Source organism: Hoplias malabaricus, chromosome 10, assembly GCF_029633855.1.
Source record: "Hoplias malabaricus isolate fHopMal1 chromosome 10, fHopMal1.hap1, whole genome shotgun sequence".
In the NCBI taxonomy this organism is placed as follows: domain Eukaryota; kingdom Metazoa; phylum Chordata; class Actinopteri; order Characiformes; family Erythrinidae; genus Hoplias; species Hoplias malabaricus.
Window position 1 is genome coordinate 7,740,797 of NC_089809.1, and position 24,360 is coordinate 7,765,156.

The following is a 24,360-nucleotide window of genomic DNA, read 5'->3' on the forward strand; positions in this document are numbered from 1 at the left end:
ATAAAATTTTTCAAAAATCATAAAATTGTATGGGTTACCCCCCAAGTCACTCTGGAGCCTCTTGATTTATTTAATATTGTAGGTTACTTCTATTGAAGGCACTTAATCACTGATTTCAATGGGCATTTGCGATACTTTGTGGGAAAATGTAGATACAAAAAATACTGACTTTGGAATGTTACCATGGTAAAGGCAAGCGGTTTTTGGTTGAAACAAACTTTCTGTAGGGAAAACTATTAACCCTTGGAGTTGAATTTATATAAGAATTTGATTTCAAAGTAATATAATGTAGAGGGTAAACAGCTGTCCTTTCTGTATTCTATGAATTCCCTAAACCAGCGAGCGCGGTTTCTTACCTAGGGTGACCAGACGTCCTCTTTTACCCGGACATGTCCTCTTCTTTAGGCTTAAAAAAATGTCCGGGCGGAATTTCACAAAGGTCCGGGATTTTGTTTTTCTAGAGCTTACATAGAACTTCGAGAAGCGTTTCATTCACAAACTAGTCCCGCCCTCCCCTACTCCGATTGGTTCGCTTGAGTGAGAAGGGGGCGTGGTGAAGTAGCCTAAAATCTTCTGATTGCACGGTCTGACTGTAGAGCTACCGTTATTGGTCAATAACCTTCTCTGTAAACATTTAATTGGTCAGTCTGCACATCAGTAGAGCCCTGGGGCAAGACTTCAAAACTTACAGTCACCCACCATGATATCAGATGTAAATTTTAAGTAGCTCTATATGAGCATCTCTCCAAATGATGCTAATCATGAGGCAGACTATTACCACCCACAGCTGTACCTTCAGTGATATATCATCTCTGTCCAAAGAAAAACCTGTATCTCCAGTACAGTCACTTTATAGAACTTTAAAGAAGTCCTAACTTAAAGCGTTAACTTTCAGTGGAAGTCAGTGTAAAAAAGATTTTATTTTAAGTAATTTTGGAGAATTTCTGTTCGTCAATTCCACACAATGTGAAGGACAGCTGCTGTGTTCAAAGGTTTTAAAATTCACAAAAATGGAGACACACCTTTTTCCTTGGACAGTGATGATATTCACAGATTATCCATAATATTATGACCACCTACTCTTGCTCTGCATAAATTATTAACCTCCTACTACCTGGTTCTTCAGTGCTGCAATGACCATGATGTGGTGGTGCTGGTGGTGTTAGTGTGTGTAACTCAAGTGGATCAGACACAGCAGGAGCTGCTAGAGTTTTTAAACCCCTCAATGTCACGGTTTGACTAAGAATAGTCCACCAACCAAAAATATCCAGCCAACAGCATCCTGTTGGTGATGTCCTGTGTCCACTGATGAAGGACTAGACTCTGTTTAACAGAGTGAACAGTGAGTGGACTCACTAATACACCACCACCACTCCAGTTTCACTGCAGCACTGAGAATGATCCACTGCCCAAATCATACCTACTTTTTGGGGGTCCTGACCATTGAAGAGCAGGGTGAAAGGCAGCAAACACAGTATGCAGAGCAAGAAATGGACTACAGTCTGTAATTGTAAAACTAAAAAGTGCTCCTGTATGGTCAGTGGAGCTGAGAGATTGGACCGTGAGTGTAGATATAATGTTGTAGTTGATCGTGTACAAAAGCTCTAGGAAAAAAAAACACCAAAGACATTTGTGCCTTTAAAACTTGAGCTTTATTATAATATGGTCTTACAATGATCAATCACAAAAAAAGGTTTTAAAAAACAAAACAGAAGAAAGGGAAGTGACAATATTCACATATTCAACAATGACTATCATTGAACTGGAGCTCACTCCCTCACTTCATTCACTCAATAAATTATTTCTGGGGGGGGATCAAAGCACACAACCACAAATGGTGTCGTGATTTACCCACCCTTGGAGTGTGTGGTGTTATTCTTTTCTCTTACGTGGGTAAAGATCATTCGCATGCATGTCCTCTTCCCCTCCATCTTCCCTCATTTCTCATCCCTTGCTCTCCATCATTCAGTGGTCATGTGTTGGCTTGAGTTCAGAGAGACGGGACAGTACCTAATCTTTCTTGCCAGTCTTCTTGTTTTCTTTCTCGTGGTACTCCAGGAAGAAGTCGTTGCAGGCCACAGTCAGCGCACCCACCAGAATGATGAACTCTGTGAAGTCTACCTCGCCGTCGTTGTTGGAGTCTAGGTCACCCATTACCTTGTCCACGGCATCCTTGTCCTGAGCGTTCTGTTGGAGCAAGAGCACACTCCCAGTTATCACCGTGAACAAAGAAAGCCTAGTGCTAGTCATGGGATCTATGTAATTCTACTAGATATGTTATCTTTTAATGGACTTTTGCTCAAGAGGACTTTTGGTAAATGATGATTACTGTGATAAGAATGTTATGAAAAGTGATCACAAAGTTCAAGGCTAGTTCAATCTGAGTGGCAAAGAAGTTTTGTTTTATATTTTTTTCCCAGCAAACTCATGCCCCATTGATCTGCATTGGAGAGGAAGCTCCTTCCAGTCAAACCAGAAGAAGCGAAGCCAAATGTGTTCTCTTGAGCTTCCAAACAGGTGGCTGTAGGATTCCCAGGGATCAAACTTCTGACAACAGCCCCAATGCTTAGAAGGTTGCACCACTGGAAAACTTACATTCATTTCATGATGAATGGACCAATAGAAATGCTCCAGAATGACTTGGAATTAAATATTTTCACATTGACTTCCACTGAAAGTTAAGACCTTTTTTCACTTTCTACTGTAAAGTAACTATTTTAGAGATACATTTTTTTTGGATCTCAACCATGTAGAGATCTTACCCCCAGGTAGTTCCCCAGCTCCTGTGTCAGCATCTCCTTGAGTTCGGCTTTGCTGAGTGTGTACTTATCCCCCTCGTTTCCAGAATATTTGTGGAAGGTCTGGATCATCAGCTGCATGGCGCTCTCCAGGGTGGAGGCATTCTCAGAGTTCAGGCAGGACATTCTGTAGGCAAAAAAAAGATAGTGAGGGAGGGCTTGGTTGTGCAGTTTTGGGGATATGTCAGAGGTTGTATACTTGGGACCTGCTAAATATTGAAAAAGGCCCAAAGAGGCTTATTTGGGTGGAACCTAAGAACAGTTGCAATAGGAAAGAAAGGGAGAGGATTTTTCAGGACTCCATGCAGACACATTCTTGCACGCCCTGTCCCAGTTGTACTATTGGATCGGAGAGGGGTGGGGCTTTAAACTACAGAAGGGAAATGTGAGCCTTCCGATAAGAGTGAAATCCGAAACTGAAAAAAAAACATACTCAGATACTGGAGAGGCGAAAAGGAGGCTTGGCTTAACCCTCGCTCTGCATCGAAGTCAGATAAGAACAAACACAGCCAAGGACTGAGTTGTGATTCCAGTCTTTGAGCTGTTAAGAAGATTGGATTCTGGCAGACATTCAACGAAGGACACACATACATTGGATTGGTGATGTTACAGTGGAGAGGCAACATCATCAGAGCTGCAGGACACATCCAGGCCAGGTATACGGAAGCCAGATTAACTACAGTTATGTAACGGCCCAATGAAAATGAAGACACAGAAAGAACTTACAATTTAAGAAACAAGATAGTCATTCCCAGGACAGTCCAAGTTCTGAAAACTAAATTGAAAAACTTGCTAAATTGAAAAACTTGGTATTCAAAAAATTGAAAATCACTTTTCCTATTACCAGTTTCTCATTTCTCTGCACATGTTTGCTCAGGTTCTGTGGCATTTAATAAGAAGCATCTGTAGGTAAACTCTACCACCGTCACTCACATCAGAACTTGGTAATTCATAATCGCAGGAGTTTGCCGGGTTTTGTGTTTATATGATAATTATCAATCAGCAGAAATAATCCAAAACAATTTGAAATTAAAAACCTTTTTTGTTTTTAAACTACAGCCACAGAGATAGCATTGGCCTTCCTGTTTTTGCCTGTTTTTCTTGCACAAGTATCCGCTGTCCTATGTGGTTTTTCAAATGTTGTTACATTTTACAGCTTACGTAAGTCTGTACGTTTGGTGAAGGGTGAAGGTCCTTCCTTTAAAACATACTTTAGGAATCTGAAAATGGTTTTCTATGGAATCCCTTTGAAGAATTCTGGATTTTTAACAATCCCTACCACTGATACCACTCTGTCAGTAAAATTTTACCAACATTTATCCATCAATCCACCTTTCCACCAATCGTTCTCTTCTTACCTGAGGGCTGAAAGAGTGCTTCCGTCTCTTGTTTTCTCGTCAAAGAAAATGATCACAAGCAATGCAGGCTGCCTTGTTTAGGGATGAAGAGATGGACAATGTGTTTTATACTGTTCCCTCTCTCTCTCTCTCCTCCCCTTCCCCTCCTCCATCTCTCCATCCATCTATTAACTCTGGCCACCTGTCGCTGTCGTCCCCTCCCTCTCTACTTACACTCCTTCCCATATTCAACTTCTCTAAAGACCCAATGTGCGTTATTAAAACATTACATCGCTTTGTGTATCTTTAGTATTTTGGGTTTGGTTGTCTTTTCTGAACCATTTGGATAAGTTGTTTTGTTTTAGAAGGAAAACCAAACAGATGTTCCTAATCTTGAAGCCAAATCTTTAGTCCCTGCCACTCAGGCAAAACAGATGACCCTTAGGTGTAGTTATATGTAACGGTGCTTGTCACATTAAAGTTTTAGAGTGGTGGCAGCGCAGCAACCTGTTCTAAATGATTAACCTGCGGTAATTGATGTCTTAGTCACAGAAATCCCTCGTAAACTGGGCCAGCATCGTGTCCTGTTTAGCTTGTCTATGGAAATCCACTGCTAAAAAAAAAAAAATAACAGCAGGTATTTAAAAAATGTGAACATCGAACATCCAGATATTCTCATGTTATTCAATATTCCCAAAGGTTCGTAAAAACCACACAGAACAAATGCATTCAGCTATATTATGTTATTAAAAAATTTGTTGGAATTTCATTTTTCAGCCTGTTACTCTTGAAGAGTTGTCGGCATTATATTTTTCAATCAAAATAAATAATAAGACATTGCATTATATGCATTTAATCAGTTTTGATAAATAATTTCGAGAATACTTTTCCTAATGCTATCTCACCTAGTCCTAATCACATGGTCTGTTTATCATGTTGTTTTGACACCATCTAAGCTGCAGTTGGTATTTTAAAATTCTACAAAATACACATTATACACAGGTATAAGGTTTTGTCTCAACAACAATATACAAGAACATTTAAAATAAAAATTTGAGGTGCAATTTTGGTTCTCACAGCAAGTGTAATTGGGGTCAAGTGTGCCTTACACTGATACTCAACACACAAGAACATACACCACAAACAACAAATGTTACCAATGCTTCAAGCCCTCGGGATGTTGCTTGGTGTGTGTGTGTGTGTGTGTGTGTCTGGTGGGTTGGTGCTGACCCCATGCTCAAAAGAAATGCTGATGTCACACTGATCTCGTTGCACAGGTGACAAACCATCATTTATTGAATGGCATCCATACACACCTGCTGACCAAGGTTTGACATGGTCTCTGCAAGCGCTTGCACACTAATACACACACATTCATGTAGCCCCATATAATGTAAATAAATTAGTGCATTGTACACCCAGACCAATGCTAGTGTTGTGGCTTAGTTAAGCTTAGGTGGTGTTTAGTTAAAGTGTAGCATTAACCCCATGTAGCCGATCGTGTTCTGTATGTCTGAGTGTATTGGGTTTCGCTGTTTCACTGAGGCTTTGGACGGTTGAAGGATTAATGGAAGGATGGATGAACTAATGGAATACAATAGCATCGCTGTGTTTGTGTCCACATATAGAGTTTCCATATGCCAACATACTAATGACAGCATGAAAACATGAGTACGTTTATGATCATGAAATGAACTGTAATAAATACTAATCGGTTACTAACAGAAAACTCAATGAGCCTCATTACAAGTCTATAAAGAGCTGTTTATTTAGCAGTTTAAACCTACACCCCAGCCAACATCTCCAGTGACACGATTAGGGTATTGTTTCATGATTAGCCAGTTCTACTGTAAGGACAAACAAGTCAGATGTGATAGTGGCAGCTATTCTTAACCTAGGGTCTTCAAAACTCGAAGCAGTAACTCATGAGACTCGAGTATAAATCTCTGAATTGTGCTGTGGAGCATTGAAACGGCATTTTCTGGCATTACAGATCAGCACCCATGAATTTAAGCAGCTTTTTTATACAGAATTAACCATACAACATCAGCACCTGACCTCACTAATGCTAGTCTCTGCCGTAGTACCTTATACCAATGTTACATCTAAAGATTTTACAGAAGAGGAGATTTTATAGCTGAAATAAAGGAATAACAGCACTCCAATGGGATGGTTTCCAAGACAGGGATTAATCCTTGTCCTGGACTATATCCTCCTTTCAGTACAAGACTTTGCTTAAACCACCCTAAAGATTTTGTTTTAATCCACAATCGAAAAATTAATGGCAAAGTCATTTACATCTAATGCTCAGCTTTTTTTTTTTTTGGGCAATAATTTACAATTCATATAAAAATACACAAATTAATTACCCCGGTGTTCCATGCTCTTTCCACAGTTGACACAGATCAAGATTTTTAAAAATATATCTGATATGAAAACACCCAAATAGTGCAACCATTATCAAATAAAATCAAAAGAAAAAAGGAATTAACGCTTACCTGTTGGTGACACATTCAGAGGAATATTGATGCAATTAAACTGGAATTTCCCTCACAAGGAAAATAAGTTCTTACTCATAAATGTCCTGAATTACAGTACACAATAGTCCAATTAGCATTTCCTTTCGGAAAGCCAGCATATGGAGTTAAACCTATACCAGGATTTATGTTCTAGAAACACCCTGAATAATAAGTTTCTCATATCGCCAGTGTTTGTTAACAATACTCACTTAAATGGAGGCCTTCATGTTTCCTTTTTAGCTTGAACACAGTAGTATCAAAAAATGAGTTCTGACTTCCTTAGCTGAATATACGTTAGCATGTTGCACACACAGTGCTAAGCTTTAGCCTAAATTTAGCAGTAGCTAGCAAGCTACGTACTATTCATAAGTGTTTAATAGCTAAGAAAATAGAATAGAATGTTAGCCTAGTTATAAATGTAGACTTTGGCAGCAAGTGGACTCATGGAAAAGGACTATTGAGCTAGCCATTTAGGTAATAGTGAGGTAATCCTGCAACTTAATCGTGGCTAGATTTCTGCATGTTTCAATTGTGTGGTAATGAATTGAACGATGACATTTCCAGCATTGGAAAAGTTGACAGTGTACAAAACTGATTTAGCTAGATGCCATGTAGTTTTATTCTCATTTACCTCATTATGTTTTGCAAATTTGACTGACCAAACACACAGAGTTGTTATACTTTTTTATTGCCATGTAAAATAAGGTACAAAACGACAGAGGCAAAATCAATTTAACATCAGTGCTGCATTTCATATATGACTGAAAGATGACTGGATTATGTCATTTTGGCATGTAGTTTAATTTTACTTTCTGTATGAGCACTAGAGCACTCTACAGTATACTGACATAAGACATTTGAATGTCCACAGCACATGGTTTATGCGGTACTGCTTCCCAATCCTGGTCTTAGAGAACTGTTTGAGTACTGTATATGTTCCCACCATTTGCAACTGAACAAGCCTTTAGGTTTAAATTGTGTAATATAGAGAGGAAGACATTAAAAATATAACTGGGACTCCAACCCCAGAATTCGGTAGTATTGGGTTAACAAAGCTGTGTAATGTATTTAGGCATTCCAGGCAAACAGAATAGTTTGCATTAGGGGTGGGCAAAATGGCATACATGGAATGTTGTGATACTTCATGTTATCATTTTTGCTAGCAAGTACATAACACTAAAAGCAGATTTAAAAAAAAAGCTGTAAGACAAGTACTAGGACTTTGCTGAGTAAAAGCCGTACAAAAAATCTAGCATTTGGTTAAAAAATAAATAACAATGGCACAATGGCCTCATAATGGGCTGCATTCTGCTGTGCAGTTTGGATTTGTTAGTGCTGACAACATTGAGATATATGACTTGATATATATAACATAAGGCCCACCCCTAATTTGCATGTCCAGTTTTAAAATAAAATTTGGGTACACAAAATGTGCAAGTGGTTTTGAGAATGATGGGCATTGAGCAAAGGTTTCAGTTGTTATCAGCGTTCTGGGTCCCTGTTTTCCTCTCGCTTAATGATGTGGCCAGATACCCCACCAGATTCATGTATTCCTGGAAGCTGACCTTCCCGTCCTGGTTGTCATCCAAGCCACGCATCATTTCCTTCACCGAAGAGGAGCTTTCTGTGTCCTATGAGATCAGAAACACAAACAGTTAACTACAATTTATCTTTGTTTTGATTAACTATCTTCCATGTTGGTTAGCTTTTACGAAAACATGCAACAGTGGATACATTTTGATTTCTGCAACAACCATGAAGTCAGCTATGGAAACTACAGAAGCATTACAGGATTATTCTGTTTTATATCAGGGTACATGTATTTGGCGACATGCCTATGAACATTTTAAGGAAAATACATTCAAACTATTCAGAGGTATTTCAAAATGTGGATGGTAGCTCAAAATGAGGGCAGTATGTGTTATTTGAACTGGAGTTGGCAAGAAAATCATCTGCTGTTGTGTGCTAAACCACAAGTTCCTGTTAGCTGGGCTAACGTCTGGCTGTGCTTCTAAACAGTCTAGAGTCCGTCTAATTTGCTCTCTCAAAAATGGGTTCTTATGGTCAACACGTGTGTATCCCATCCCTATGTACAATGAACAAAGGTAAAACTAGCCAAATTAGAAACATGTACCAGCCCTAGCTCTTAGCCTGTTGGCGGATGTCATACAGTTGCCACCTGCGGTTTGTGACATTCTTACCGACATGATGTTCCCCAGCTGACTCTGGACCAGTTTTTGGAAATTACTTGATCCAAGATTCTCCTTCCCACGAGAAGATTTCACGAATTGCATAACCACTGTCTTTATAGCAGCCTCCATCTCTAGACCTAGGAGGGAGTAGAACAAAGAAGCTGAATGTTTAATAAGATCTGAAGGTATTATATTTACTCTTTTAATGTAAAAGATTAAATTGTGTTCATTTTTCTGCATTTTACATTTTACAAGGTGTTCTACAAATAAAAAAAAAGCAAACATGAATCTCTATTTTGGTACTTGATTTAATCTTACATTTCTAAATTAGACAATGTCATGCACTTCGAATCAGCAGTGAATAACATCACTTTTGGCGTCCCACTCAATAAAAAAATTAAGGCCATGACCACTTTTTTTTTGGTACATATTTCAGAAACAGAAGAAAGAAGTTGAAGGTTTTGCACAAGGCCCATTTGTCATCATAATGACATTAACCCTTTGAAGTATTAAGCATCTCTGAGATTTCTGTTTCTCTTAAATCTACTGATTGCGGAAGGGGTGTTTCTTCTGGGTCACAACACTAGAGTTGATCGGTCGTCTTGGTTAAATACACCAAGGACCTTGTGAGTGTTAGAAGATGCAAAAATTCTAATATTTAGAGAGCTGTGGCCTGGCAGGAGGCCAGTTCCACATCCCTGTGTTAGAGGCTGATTCAATGACTGGTGTTTCCTTTTTTTTCCATGTGATTTATTCAATGAAAAACTATCGCCAGTGAAACAGAGCTCAGTATGGGCTTATGTGATTGAAGAACAGTTCAGAACTAGGGCAAGCACAGGAAGGGGTAGACTCTGGAGAACGAGTGACCGGAGGAGTGTAGTGATGTTAGAATAGTTAAGAAGCATGAAGGAGGGAGGAGAAATGCACAGGGCTGGAGAGTCTATACTTCAAGACAATGAAACTTGTGATCTTTGACGGATATACGATCTGGTCAAGCTACCAGCAGGCTCCAAGCTCACATTACCTGAGGGATTGCCTGCTGCCTGTCTGTTACTCTCTCTATCTTCTGATGAAACGTCCATGTTTGTTTTTATAGTGTCAAGGCATACAGGACCCTAAAGAAACCTTTATTTACTTTTATTTATTCAATAAGTCAAAATGGTCTTTAAGATCAAATGATTACTTTTTCAACACACAGTGGCGCTTGTTTGTGAATTTTCTAATTTCTGCATAAATTTTACTTAGAAATGTCACCAAATAAAATAAAATAATTAAAAAAGATAACAATATTAGCCGTTATTTATATATATATATGATAGGTAATTTATGTAATAAACCAATTATTTCAGTATTTAGTGTTCATAATTTGTCTTTTTTACTGTCTCCATTCTTTTCATATGATTTGCTTTCAGGCCTTTTTTTTTGACACCTCCAAAATTCAGTTTTAGAACCTGGTTGCATTTTATTTTCCTCCCAAACACATTCAGCTGTTTCTCTAATTCATCTTTTGGACATCTCCACATCGTTTTAGACCCATATTTATGAGTGCTTTTACCACAACGTAAGGACTGACAGAAATGTGGATTATTTTTTTTTTAGATAGGAAAGATAGGATTTCTTTGATGCAAATTTAATGTGCATTAAACATATGCAGGTGTCCAGGAACTTGTAATAAAGGCAGATGGAGGACACATTTCATATTTTGACATAGGGTTTCTGCTGGTTTTTTGACCTTGAATCAGACCTTTTGGTTGTAAATTTGAATAACAATTATTAAATTAAAAGTGATCTACATTGTGTTCGTTTGCAGACACCTCTTTGAAGACCAGCACACACCCACTATTGCAAACACACACACAGAGTTATGAAGGTGCTCGATTTCATATTCTTATAACACCCATCTAATATTTGAGCCTACCAAATAATTCATGATCCAATTTGGATTTCCTTCAAGTGACATTTAACTGGCTAATCCATGGAAGATTAGCAGACGGCTTTAAAGACACAGCGTGCCGCTGCATAAATGAGTGGAATACTGTTAGGACAACACACACACACACACACATGCATGCATAATGCAGTTCAGCTATAGGATAACATTCTTCAAAATAATGAAATTTTAAAAAAGCACAGCAAATATGGAGAAATATTCTGTAAAAATTACTAATGATGATCAAAATGATGATATTCAGTATTCTCCTGATGATTTTAAAATATATACTCCATTTGAGCACTGTACTGTCTTTTTACTGAGTGTCACATTTCTTTATATCATCATTAACATATACAATAAATATGATACGTGATCCCAGTTTATTGTTGGGATTATAACTGTAAATATTTGCAATAAATTTGCAGGTAGACTGTATCAGTAGGATGTGTTTCCACAATTGTGCTCGGTAATATACAGAGTTTATGGAAGCCACTTGATAAATTCAGCTACTATTAGGTGCACCCATTACTGAGACAAGCATTCCATTCAATACAGTTGTGTAACGTCCAATGAAAATCACTGAGCAGCTGCAAATGCGCCTGAGGTCATCAAGCTCAATGGCAAAGGTCAGCTGGAGGGCTATAAAGCCCTATAAAAAGCACTAAAAAACGTTCTATTGAGCACTCCATCCAATTAAATTGGGATGAGTCAGAGTGGTGTTTGTGGTAACTGACGTCATTTATGTTTATGTAGTCGAATGCAATCAACTCACACAAGTGTTCCAACATGCTGGGACAAGCCTTTGCTGAACATGATCTTTACATACTATTACAACATAGTAACTCATTAATTTATCACATAGTGTACAACGACTGGATGGTCATACTGTGTATTAACCAGTAACCACCCTATCCCTAATTTTCAATGGTGAGTAATTCCATATCCATATTAACACCAGCTCATGTGCGCTGAGGCTTGACTGGACAGCACGCAAGTGTGTCGCAGGGCGGGGAGTAATGTAATATTATAGGAAAATTTGTTTGGGCTAAATCTTCCATCTGACAGACGTCACACTCCAAAACACACACCACACCACCCTGTTAACATTAGCACAGTACACCAGTGACCACACACCTGCCAATTACCACAGTACCTCTCTATTAACCTAATTACAGAGAGCGAGAGAGAGAGAGAGAGAGAGAGAGAGAGAGAAAAGAAACTGGAAGGCTAGATTTCTCACACACTTTGGCAAATTTTAATATTATTTATTTGCTTAATTTAATATATTGGGTTGAAAAGGGAATAAAAATGCGTAAAATATACACAGTAGTGTTTCCCTATACATGAAATGTTGACTTATTTTAATATGAATAAGTCACATTACCATTACAAACACTGCTAATACACAACTGCATGGAGTCCCTGGGTGCCCATCGTCAAAACACATTTATAAAGCCATATGTGAACAAACCCAATGAAGACAACAGAACCCTGCATATTTAAATACACTATTCCAGTTCAACTGCTCAATTTGACAAGCAAAACTGCTGCCATTTTAGTACCCCGTCAGGGCCTGTGCGTTTTCTAGAGTCTGTGTTAACGTCTGCTGGTTGTTGTGAAGTAAAACACCGTTAGTGTTAGCAGATAGTATAAGTGCTTTTTGATTTTGTGTTCTCCCTGGCACCATTCTGCTCAGGCACTGTGGCTGGCAGCCCACAGGCTCGTGTGTGGGCTTACTGCTCACTAGAGTTTGTGTGTGCTCACTGCTCACTGGAGTGTGTTTATTGGACACACAATTCTATGCTGAAGTTAAGTTGAATTGGCTAATGCCAATAGCGGAATTTTATACGCATTGTCTACGTATTTCAGTGTAAATGACGTGAATTTAACCAAAACACTAAATAGAATCTGTCAATCATGACACAACATTAACCACTAGATCATGGTTTTATTCCATTATTTATTTAGTTTTTTAATGCCATTGCTATCTTACACACTGGGGAAATATGTGGCCAATGCAAAATGCCATAAGAATCTTATTTTCACTTCTAAAAACAACACGTCGTTTGACCTGAGGACATTAAATCATTTGCATATTCTGTGGAAAAAATTATATTCAAAATGTGCTTACTGAACAACACTAGGTAGATTTTTTACTCTGTCTTTGCTACTCTAGGCTCTGCACCGCAGAAACCACACTATGTACATTTTGTAGAAGGGTAAGAACCATTCCTGGGCTCATTTCTCTTGAAAACGAAGAAAAAAAAAGATACAGCAACTTTTCCTGTGTCTGATTTTGTTGTTCTGTAGAAGACCCTAGAAACACATTAATAAGATCTCCTCTGTTCTCTTTCCTGTGCCTACGACTGTATCTCGTGCGCTGTGTGGGAGGGGAACTATAGATGATTTATTAAGCGTACACGGTGTTCAGTGTCACCTTCAAATGAGATGCGGATAATTAGCAAGAAAACGGAAAGAGAGACGGGGGCCAGACAATCAGGGTGATTGATTATTGCTGCGAGTGATTAGCATCAGGGCTAGGGGACCCAAACAAACCATCGTATAATGAGGTGCTGTGTAACCCAGACACTAAGTGGCACCCATTGACAGTCATGCGTCAGCCTTGAGTGAGGGTGGATTATACACAAAGCATTTAACATCATATTTTGGTTTGATTTATTTAAAAAAACAAAAACACAACCAGCCAAAACGTTAAAGGATTTGATGCTTTGAGCCACGTGAATATTAATGAGGTCACTAATGTTGTATGACTAGTTCTGGACCACAAACACCACTTCACACAACTCACCTGTGTTCCAGTTTTCCACTTTTCCACCACCTAATGCCTGGAGGGACTTTATATCTCTCGCTCACGCATGTGACTTTAGATGCAGCTGAATTCACTCATTATAAGGAGCTTCTAGAAATACTTGGCCATACAGCGTAACTTACTGGCAGAAAGGATGTTGGGATGGTGAGTAATTGATTCCAGATGCATTTGCAGGCCATCTAGTGGTTGATTTCATGTGAGGGGCTAGAGTCAACTTGCAGATATTTACCTCTAGATGTCGCAACAACTCACTGGTGTATTATCTAAAGAAGATAAGGAGGTTACACCCTCCCCTCCAGTAATTTATAATCCAGCCCTTTAACTTATGAGTCACATAAGATGTAAATTTGATATTTGGACTGTAATCTAATAAAATGCATCAACATTATATTGGTCTTACACAAACATATATCTGTAATATGTTCCTGAATGGTCAGTGGAGCTGAGGAAATGGACAGTGAATGTAGAAACAAGGCGTTGGTCACAAAGTTATGGCCATACACTTCCACACACACACTAAACGGTCACTGGGTTAGGAACACCTACATTATATCTCCACTCACTGACCATTTTATCAGCTCCACTGACCTTACAGGAGCACTTTGTAGTTCTACAATTACAGACTGTGGTCTACCTGTTGCTCTGCATACTTTCTTACCCCTATCGGGACCCCTACAAGACCACCACAGACCAGGTAGGATTAGGCTGGTGGATCATACTCAGCTGTGTGTGTTGTGCTGGTGCAAGTGGATCAGACACAGCATCACTGCTAGAGCTTTTAGAGACTTTGGTGTCACTGCTGAACTAAGAATAGCCCACCGACCCAAAAATATCCAGCCGACAGCATCCTGTGTCCTCTGATGAAAGACTAGAGTACGACAAACACGCGGATGAACGTGGTCAAACCTTCACAGCAATATTTGAAAATCTAGTGTTACAATCTAGTGTTAATCACATTCGGGTGTCCACAAACTTTTGACCAAAGTGTAGACCCGAGTTTTCCTCTACCCACTTTTACCCACTGACTGTCATTTCCTTGATTAGGAGTTCTCGGGTCAATAATTTAATTGAACTAAGCATCAAGGACCTTAAATGTTATTACAGTAGACGAATGGTGAATAACTAAGAGTAACTGATGTCATCTCATAGTGCATCTGTCAGCATCTTATTTCCAGTTAAGGGAAGCTTAGACTTCAAACATCTTCAATTACATTTCAAGGATGACATAAAATGAAATATACAACTCTAGCAATATTCTTCTTGACCTGCTACTCAATTACATCTGACCTTATTTTATTTACTGAGAATATAATAAAATGCTGATGGCAAGTCTTCTGACTTCACTGTTTCTAATCACACACTAATTATCTGCAAGTGTTTAGTGCAATTCCAGAAATTACTTCCATCTAACCCCATAATTATCCCACTTTTTGCAACGGTAATGCATTTTGTTAACACATAGTTACATTATATGCACAAAGGCAACCTTCATTTATTTAACCCTCTAAGATCTAAGGACTTTTCTCAATGTGTATATATCGTCTTAACTCTTTGATATCCTTATGTTGCTAATCTGATATCCTAATCTGTAATATTACTTTAAAATAATCTTTATTTCTCTTGTTGAACATTTTTTATTCAAGTGTGTCTCTACTATAAGAAGTGGGACTCCTAAAAATCATGCATCAACTTGCTACTCATTTCTCTAAGTACAAATAAAGGAGTGAACGGTGAAGTAAGCAAAGGAGTGCGAGTCAGTGGAAGTTGCACTACCTGTTTCTCCAGGTTAATCTCTCAGAGTTTTAATAAAGCTCTAGTCTGTGTGAAAGCCTTCCGGCGTTAATGTGACTAACACCGGAATGCTGTTACAGTGTTCCTTCTTTCAGGAAACCTTCCTAGTCTGTTGAACACTTTCCAAATGTGGGCAACTGTAAACAAAGTCAGACAACAGTGATTTATACAAAAGTACACTTATCACAGTCCTACTACTTCTTTACCTGTGTTCACTTACAGACCTTGTGTTACTGAAATATCCTCAGTTTTTGGTAAATAAGTGTCTGATGTTGGTAAGAAACTACTGTAAAACAGTGACAGTTAAAGTATGGACTGTAAAAGTGTACAATGCAAAAACTGCCTGTTTTGAATACTCTTTTTGTGATGTCACAAAAGCAACATATTTAGCCCATTAAGAAGTTTACACCCAACCATTAACGCTGACTTTTATAAGGAATATTTCAGTTCACACTGGTTTTAAAATGAGGCGCACAACAAGGCAGCCCAGTATTTTTGTAATTAATAGATTAAAACATGATTGTTTCTAATACACAAATGAAAAGTGGATTTCAGGAATAAAAGTTAAAAAAAAAAGGGTAGGGAGCCATTTAAAGGGGAAATTCCAGTCATTCACATGGGTCTGGTGTTGGTGATAAGAACCAAAAGAGCTCATTATAAAACACAAATAGCCATTTTGTTGTTATCTTCCCAAATTACCACAAAACCCGTGTGTGTGATTTTTATACGTTAATAATTATATATTAAACCCTGCAAGGACATGTTTTTTTTCACCACTGCTCTGCAAGTTTCTCTTTAATGGAACACTTTACACCTTTCATGACCCTGTTTACATCTTAACCAGTTTATGATGCAGAAATTTAAAAAATGTGTGGCATTTCCCCTGAAGCCACGATAGCTGTTACAATGGAAAGGTTTGGAATGTGTGTTTGTGTGTGGGCTGTGGGGTCTGGTCTTCATTACGAAATTACTCAGAGAAGCAGTTACAGTGTAGATACAGTTGAACAGGTTGTTTAGAGAACGAGATTGCAGAGCTGACATGGGCGGTTTCTTCAGTTTATCCTGCGATTCCTTACAGAAAATATTTTTAATGAAAATAAATGCAGATTTTGAAATATTCAATGATGCCCCAAGATGCTAATATTGAAAGGTTTTTTTTTACTTGTAAACATGTCCTTGGTGTGTTTTTATACTCTGACATATCACGCACAAACCAAGCAGACAACACCATGGCTGAGCATTTCTGCTTTAAAAGCAGTGTTTCAAGGGAAAAACAGATTCACACAGCCAGGGTTTCTTACCTCATAAACCTAACGATCCAATCTCATTCACTTGCAGGGTGGGGCATACAACCTGCAGGCGAGTGACAAAGGGACATGTGGAGGTTGGGACTAAATATATTTTCTAAACCTGCACATACTGAAAAAAATAGTTTAGTTACATCTAATCCACTTTTAAAGCCGTACCATTTTTTTCTTTGAAATTCTTAAAGGAATGTCTTGGTTTAGACTTTCCTTTAATGACCAGAATGGAACTTTTAATGGAGGGAATAATGTATTAAACTGAGGAAATCTCATTTTCTCTTTGACCTTTTTTGGACCACTGTAGGTTTGCAGAATATCGAGAAGGCATTAAGATTATTATCGCTCAGAGTTGGATTGAGAAAATGGTATCGCCCAGCCCTTCTGTTCACAATTAAGAGAAAATCCCCTTCGAGGCTGCCTCTAAAATGTGGATCGTTTACACTTTTCTACCACCACGGCAAGTGTAGGAAAACCTCTTTAGAAGTAGAGGAAGAATAAATAAAATGTTTTAAATTAGTAAACAGCAGGTTTCTGGTTTCTCCTTCAAGTGATTACTGAGAAACCGGAGCTGAAGGAGAATAATGACATTAACAAGTTACAGCCTCTCGTAAAAGGAATGAAATATTGACGAGAATGGGCCCAGAGGTTAAACTAAAACCTTGCTTTCTTTTCTGAGGAGACTTTTTTTGCGAGAGTGTGTGCAGAGTCCATTTTAGCGTGAAGAAACCAGAGCAGCGCGAGCCAGAGCTAATGATTTGGTTTTAACAACAAACTAGAAAAAACAAAATGGTCACTCACCGTTAAGTTTGTGAGAAAAATACTCTTCGGTTGAACGTTTACTGCTTCTTTTCCTGCCTCGGCTTCCAACTGCAAGTCGATACAACGCCCATCCACGTCTTCCCAACTTTTTTTTGTCTACTTTTTGTTAAATCACGGGGCGTGTAGAAGAGGAGGAGAAACAGAAAAAGAGGGCATGAAGGAGGGAGTGCTGTGGATATACTCTGAGGCTTTGAGGTGTCAAATTGCACTAATAAAACATTTTTTTTCATATTTAAAGAGAAATATCACTACGTTTTCAAATTGTTCCATAACTCAGTCGATATAAACAAGGTCATGTCCTGAGGTCTGAAGTAAAATGGCTAAGTGTCTAGAGACTTACACACGTTTCTTCACTGTGACACTTTCCTTGAAAATAAATAGTTATGCGACATAAATATAACGGATTTTCTTTTTATTTACAGACCTCAGGGGAGAAAATAGCCTGTATAATAGTGTATATTGTTGTGTATTAAAGTGGAACTCTCAGCAAATTTCAGAAACTAATTTTATTTACAGTAGTAATGGGAACAAAGCATCACTGTGTACATTGTATGTACCATTCAAAATTACAGTTCAACTTGTTTTGAACGTCTTACATTGTGTTAATAATGTTAAAATAGCGATGTTTTGGGGACTATTTTCCCTCATGTGACCTTGCATTACGTACCAGCTTCTCATAAATCAATACAAATAAGTATCATTTAGGCTATAATCTATAAAATACTATATGAGTTATAAGTAGTACTTGCTGAAGACACACACACACACAAATAAAATTCATTCATTGTCTGAAACTGTTTGTCCAGTACAGGGTCATGGTGGGTCTGGGGCCTACCCGGAATCACTGGGCACAAGGCAGGAACACACCCTGTCCTTCACAGGGCGACACACTCACATATTAACTCACACCTATGGAGACTTTTGAGTAGCCCATCCACCTACCAATGTGTTTTTGGACTGTAGGAGTAGACTGGAGAAAACCCACGCAGACACAGGGAGAACACACCACACTCCTCACAGACAGTCACCCGGAGGAAACCCACGCAGACACAGGGAGAACACACCACACTCCTCACAGACAGTCATCCGGAGGAAACACACACAGACACAGGGAGAACACACCACACTCCTCACAGACAGTCACCCGGAGGAAACCCACACAGACACAGGGAGAACACACCACACTCCTCACAGACAGTCACCCGGAGGAAACCCATGCGGATACAGGGAGAACACACCACACTCCTCACAGACAGTCACCTGGAGGAAACCCACGCAGACACAGGGAGAACACACCACACTTCTCACAGACAGTCACCCGGAGCGGGACTCAAACCCACAACCTCCAGGACCCTAGAGTTGTGACTGCGACACATACCTGCTGCGCCACCGTGCCGCCCCACAAATAAAATAATAATAATAAAAATTATTATTCTCCCTGAATAAGTTGATCTGAGTTGATTTTTCTGTTGAAATTCACATACTGTGTCCCACCTGTGGCATTGTCAGCAAGTTGATTTGCTTTTTTTATTGGACAGAGGGACTTACAATAAAAAGAAAGCATATGCCTTATTTTACAAATAATTTTTTTTTCAACCAGTGACCTGTCTCTTCTTCCCTTATAATGTATTGGATTACGGACACGGCTAATATCTTAGGAAACAAATTTCATGTAATCCTTTTCTGTCAAGGAGCTTTAAGAGGTATTAAAATCTTTGGACACCTGGTTTCCCTTAAAACCACCGTGGACAACTTTGATTCTGTAGATTTCTGTTGAACTAAGCATCAAATTTCATATCACAACTCTCGAGTGCCTTTGTTTACACCATATCCATTTGATTATACATTTCTGAGGAATGTGTGGAACTCCTTTTAAAGGATAACCGATATTTCTCCAGAGCTTTAACGTACAGACCTAAGCTGCAGCTCTAAATTCCACGCCTGAGTTATATGTGTTTGGCAAGTGGGAACATGAAAGTGTGTAGATGACACAAAAGGAGTCCATTCACTACTGTGAAATCATCATTGCTGGAACCACACCTTGTGTTTCACCAAGTGGTTTCTCAATTGTCGTTTCCACCCACAGCTTGACAGGATCATTTTTATTAGGATTAGGAGGACAAATATGGCGATAGTGGGGTCGACACTGAATGAGAACAACAATTCTATATTCATAGGGCATTACTCATTTTACATTTTTGGCACCCCTGATAATATGCGATTGGTTGTTTTTCCAAGGACACATCCTATACAGAGAACACACTGCTGTGTATTTGGGTAACAAAAATATGGCCTGTGCCTGTAACACAGGAAATGAATAGAAATTGTGCACTAAATTTGGCAGAAAATGCCATGATAAGTTCATTCCCTGTAAAAGAAATGTGAATGTATTTTTTTCGGAAATCAGTAAAGCATGTCATTTGGCCAGGGGTCCACAAACTTTAGCACGCCACAACATATATATATGTTCATATCTGCCTCCTCACTCCCATATGGGAAAATACTGAAGACATAGAGCAGTCACAGTCTCTAGAATATTCAGCATGCCACAGTACACTTTGCTCGGACATGTGCGTTCCAATTAATGAGACAATTGCCTACAGACAGAGTCAGCCGCTTCAGCTGTGGCCTTCTTTTCTGAGTTAAAGAACAGCTCGGACTACACTACTCTGCAAGTTCTTTCGGCAGTGTACATGGCACATTGTGTTTTGAATAGTACTGTATTATGGCCAAAGTGTTATAAAGGAGAATGGGGTTAAATTAAGGGTCAGTGGAGGGAACGCTCACAGAAAATTAAATAAATAAAAGAAAAAGTAAAATAAAAAAAAATTGCACACTTGTCCAGCTTCCATCCATTTTTCTCAAGAGGCAATTTTTAATAACAATTTGTAACAAGAATGTTGTAATATTTCGCTACCACTACCAAACTGATATTTCATGATTCTATCTTAAGACATCTTTATTATAAAGTCATTATTTTAAAAATCAACTCCTAACCTCATTATTACGATATAGTCATTGTTATAAGATGCTAAATCATTATTAAGGAAATGTAAGTCATTGATACTCCCTCAGAAAACCCTCAAGGTACGTTTAGTTAGGGAACTTATCTAAATTAATTTTGGATTTTTACGTTGAATTGATTTAATGTTCATCTCCTTCCGGAGAAGAGAATGTAATGTCCTTGTAGGGAACACAACTGGGTTTTAAAACCACTGTTGTACCTTTAAAGGTACATTAATTTAGTGAAGAATACTGTACCTCTGTGAGTGTAGGATGTTTGAGATTTTATTTTGAGTGTATGTTAAAACACTCACAGATTAAATATATTAAAGAAATGACAAGGAGAGATGTTGAAAATTCCTGTTAGTTAGCAGAAATGGCCAATTAATATCTTAATACTTGATTTCAAAGCCAAAACCAAGACATGCTAACTTGCTAACATGAAGTAAATATAGCTAGGTATATGCCCTGATGTCTACTGAGCTGTTAGGCACATTGCTTGGAGGTTAGCACTAGCTCCTCCTGTGAACTGACATCATCTACTTGTTAAAGCCACCATGTTGGTTTGCCAGTTGACCAATAAACTTCCAATATTCCTGGAAGCTCAGCTCTCCGTCATGGTTTTCGTCTAAAGGGTCCATGAGTTGCTCAATGGCTGCTGAGTCACTTGAATCCTGCAGGTAGAAAAAAACACACACACAAAGTAAAACATACAATTAGAAAACTTACTCTTACTCCAGCTAAGACCAATTGTACTGTGTGTGGGGCGAGGTTTAACTGATTCATCAATGGAAACATTCAAGTTGTTTCATGTTTCTCTTCTGCGAGAGTTGAAAAAAGCAAAAATGTCCCAAAACCACTCCCTAAGATCCACTGTATTTTCTGTAAAGGAATCAAGGCAATGGAACTGTACATTGACCTCTAGTGGACAGAAGCGAGGATTACAAGCTGTCATTTATTTTGAATCAGTTCAGTCCCTTTATCCTTTATATCATTATAAAGTTTACTGGTGTCCAAATGTATATACAGCTCTCTGTAATAATAGGGAGTTGATCCCCTTTTGCTACCTTGAGTACTGGCTTTTCTATGAAGGCTTCACACTAGATCTTTGACTAGTTCTGTGGGTATTTGATGGCATTAGTAACATCAGGTACTAATATTGGATGATTAGTTTTCCCAAATATATTGGATACAGCTCCATAATATATCACAGAGTGCAGTTCCTAAGCTCCAATCCAATGGCGTTCCTACCAGCACATGACGTAGGGGACGGCAACTTTAGACACATGTTTAGACAGTGGTCACCAGAGTGTCCATTGTTGTTCCATGCTTTCTATGGAAATTATACAAGCTGTGTCCATGTCTGTGTCCACGATGGGTGCATCTTAAAGTAGATTAATTCACTGATTACACTAAACAATCACTAGATTAGGAACACCTACCTTGTTTCTACATTAACTGTCCGTTTTATCAGCTCCACTGACCACACTAACTGGTGGTGGTGTTTTAGTGTGTATTGCACTGGTACAAGTGGATCAGATACAGCAGTGCCGCTTCAAATCATACCTGCTCTGTAGTGGTCTTGTGGGGGTCCTGACCATTGAAAGGTGAAATGGATATAAGAATGAATGCTGAGAAACAGGCGGACTACAGTCTGTAATTGTAGAACTACAAAATGCTCCTGTACGGCGAGTGGAGCTCATAAAATGGACAATGACTGTGGATACAAGGTAGGGGTTCCTAATCCAGTGATCGTTTAGTGTATACGTGTTGAGCTACATTCATTCATTCATTATCTGTAACCACTTATCCAATTCAGGGTCACGGTGGGTCCAGAGCCCAACCATTGGGCACAAGGCAGGAACACACCCCGGAGGGGCCAGTCCTTCACAAGGCACACACACATTCACACCTATGGACACTTTTTGAGTCGCCAATCCACCTACTAACGTGGGTTTTTGGACTGTGGGAGGAAACCGGAGCACCCGGAGGAAACCCATGCGGACACGGGAAGAACACACCAACTCCTCATAGACAGTCACCCGGAGCGGGAATCGAACCCACAACCTCCAGGTCCCTGGAGCTGTGTGACTCCGACACTAACCTGCTGCGCCACCGTGCCGCCCTGTTGAACTACAATGCAGCTTTACTTTAAAACACTTTCAGCAACAAAACTGAATCAAAAGAGGAGTGAATGTACCTTGACATAGTTCGGTAGCTGGGAGGTCAGAAGGTCCTGGAACTCATTTTTGCTCAGCGTGTCTGCAGAACCTTCTCTTCCAGCAAATGCTTTAAACTGAGACACCAGCGTGTTGATGGCGGCCTCCATTGAAGAGAAGACACACAGCGAGCTGTGATGTCACTGAAAAGAGTTTTACGATGAACAAAAGAAATAGCTTTTATATAATATAACACAAATATCCCTTACACAAGGTTGGCAAGGTGGGAGGGTGAGGACTAACTCATGCGTGCTCTGGGACACGTAAACCCATCCTATCACAGTTTTTGAACTGCTACTGATATTGCCATTATTTCTGGGACAATACATTGACCACTAAAATAGCTATCGTGACAGACCTACAGCAATCGAGCTTAGCACACATAGAGGAGAGCACTAACTGCTAGCTCATTATTGTAGGCTAACAGACACCTACACTGTTTAGCATTTCACAGAGTGATCCTACCATCTCAGAGAGGTGAGGCGACAGTTGTGTCATCGCTGTGGATCAAACTTCCAACATCCCAGTTTTAGTTTGAGGTGCAAAAGCCATTAAAAAACAAGGATGAATCATTCTTACCAGAAGACGAGGTGTAGCAGGTAAACAGCACGTACAGCAGTAGTTTTGAATGAATGAATCTCACGCTTCTGCCTTCTTCTTCCTTTTATGTTCCATCATTTTTTTCCAGTGTGTGAGGTCAGGAAATAAATCATTGACTGTGATATGTCCACCGTGGTCACGTTCACACTCTGCCCAGAGATTGCTTAAGATTTCCATGACATGATGCTGAAGGAAAATATGTCAAAAACCTCCAGCCAAGAGTCCAGCAGCAAATGACCAGCAGTGTCTTCTTGCTTTAAATAATGCACTAAAAATAATGACCTAAGCAATACTTGCTAAGCAAAACAATTTCTGACAGTTTCATGTTCACCCAGTGGACAAGGACAACGGTATCGTAGGGTGAAGTTAGCAGAACTAAAAATATACACCTTCACAATAATTTTTACATTTTTGCTGAAGAGCCAACTACTACCTCAGCCCTGTACATGATAAATATGGCATTCACCTGTCAATGTTTTTAGCATATTAACATATTTATGAGAGTGTAGCATAACATATATTGCACTATTTATATTTTATAAATCATATTTATATATAATAAACTGTAATTGTGCATAAAAAATGTGCAAATAAAATGTTTGTTCTGTGTCATTTCACTAGTGGTACCTATCAGTAAATGTCATTATAGTTTAACTTTGAAAAATACTAAATAAAAGGCAATTATATTTATTCACCTTTCAGAAATAAAAGCCATTACACAGCTTGGTGTTCCAAAAGTTTACAGAAGAAGTCAAATACAAATATATTTTTGCAATTCCTTAATGGACAAAGGGGAGCCAAATATTGCTGGAAGAAACCAATATAAATATAAAAATACATATATATTATACTGTCGCAGTCACACAGCACCAAGTCCCACTCCAGGTGACTGTCTGTGAGGAGTGTGGTGTGTTCTCTCTGTGGGTTTCCTCCCCTGTTCCCAAAACACATGTTGGTAGGTGGATTGCCGACTCAAGAAGTGTCCATAGTTGTGAGTGTGTGTTGCCCTGTGAAG

General features: G+C 38.9%; 3 protein-coding genes across 6 annotated transcripts; all 3 read right to left on the reverse strand.

Moving 5' to 3' along the window:
• Window positions 1–1,781: 1,781 nt before the first annotated feature.
• On the reverse strand, window positions 1,782–6,976 carry s100t (S100 calcium binding protein T). 4 transcript variants are annotated; one of them, XM_066683076.1, is made up of 3 exons: window positions 6,864–6,976; window positions 2,763–2,925; window positions 1,782–2,187 (listed from the first exon to the last, which is right to left on the reverse strand). In XM_066683076.1, the coding sequence occupies exons 2-3, from the start codon at window positions 2,922–2,924 to the stop codon at window positions 2,011–2,013; spliced, it is 339 nt and encodes a 112-aa protein (XP_066539173.1). In that variant the 5' UTR covers window position 2,925; window positions 6,864–6,976; the 3' UTR covers window positions 1,782–2,010. The 4 variants fall into 4 exon arrangements, with proteins under 4 accessions (XP_066539173.1, XP_066539175.1, XP_066539176.1 ...); XM_066683078.1 differs by lacking the exon at window positions 6,864–6,976 and adding an exon at window positions 6,634–6,680; XM_066683079.1 differs by lacking the exon at window positions 6,864–6,976 and adding an exon at window positions 4,661–4,724.
• A 341-nt stretch (window positions 6,977–7,317) lies between these two features.
• si:ch211-105c13.3 (uncharacterized protein LOC325758 homolog) lies at window positions 7,318–17,652 on the reverse strand. Its single transcript, XM_066683309.1, has 3 exons — window positions 17,503–17,652; window positions 8,856–8,983; window positions 7,318–8,285 (listed from the first exon to the last, which is right to left on the reverse strand). The coding sequence occupies exons 2-3, from the start codon at window positions 8,973–8,975 to the stop codon at window positions 8,127–8,129; spliced, it is 279 nt and encodes a 92-aa protein (XP_066539406.1). The 5' UTR covers window positions 8,976–8,983; window positions 17,503–17,652; the 3' UTR covers window positions 7,318–8,126.
• Window positions 17,653–20,498: 2,846 nt separating this feature from the next.
• On the reverse strand, window positions 20,499–23,403 carry LOC136708635 (protein S100-A13-like). Its single transcript, XM_066683310.1, has 3 exons — window positions 23,325–23,403; window positions 22,727–22,888; window positions 20,499–21,200 (listed from the first exon to the last, which is right to left on the reverse strand). The coding sequence occupies exons 2-3, from the start codon at window positions 22,853–22,855 to the stop codon at window positions 21,066–21,068; spliced, it is 264 nt and encodes an 87-aa protein (XP_066539407.1). The 5' UTR covers window positions 22,856–22,888; window positions 23,325–23,403; the 3' UTR covers window positions 20,499–21,065.
• Between the last annotated feature and the right edge of the window lie 957 nt (window positions 23,404–24,360).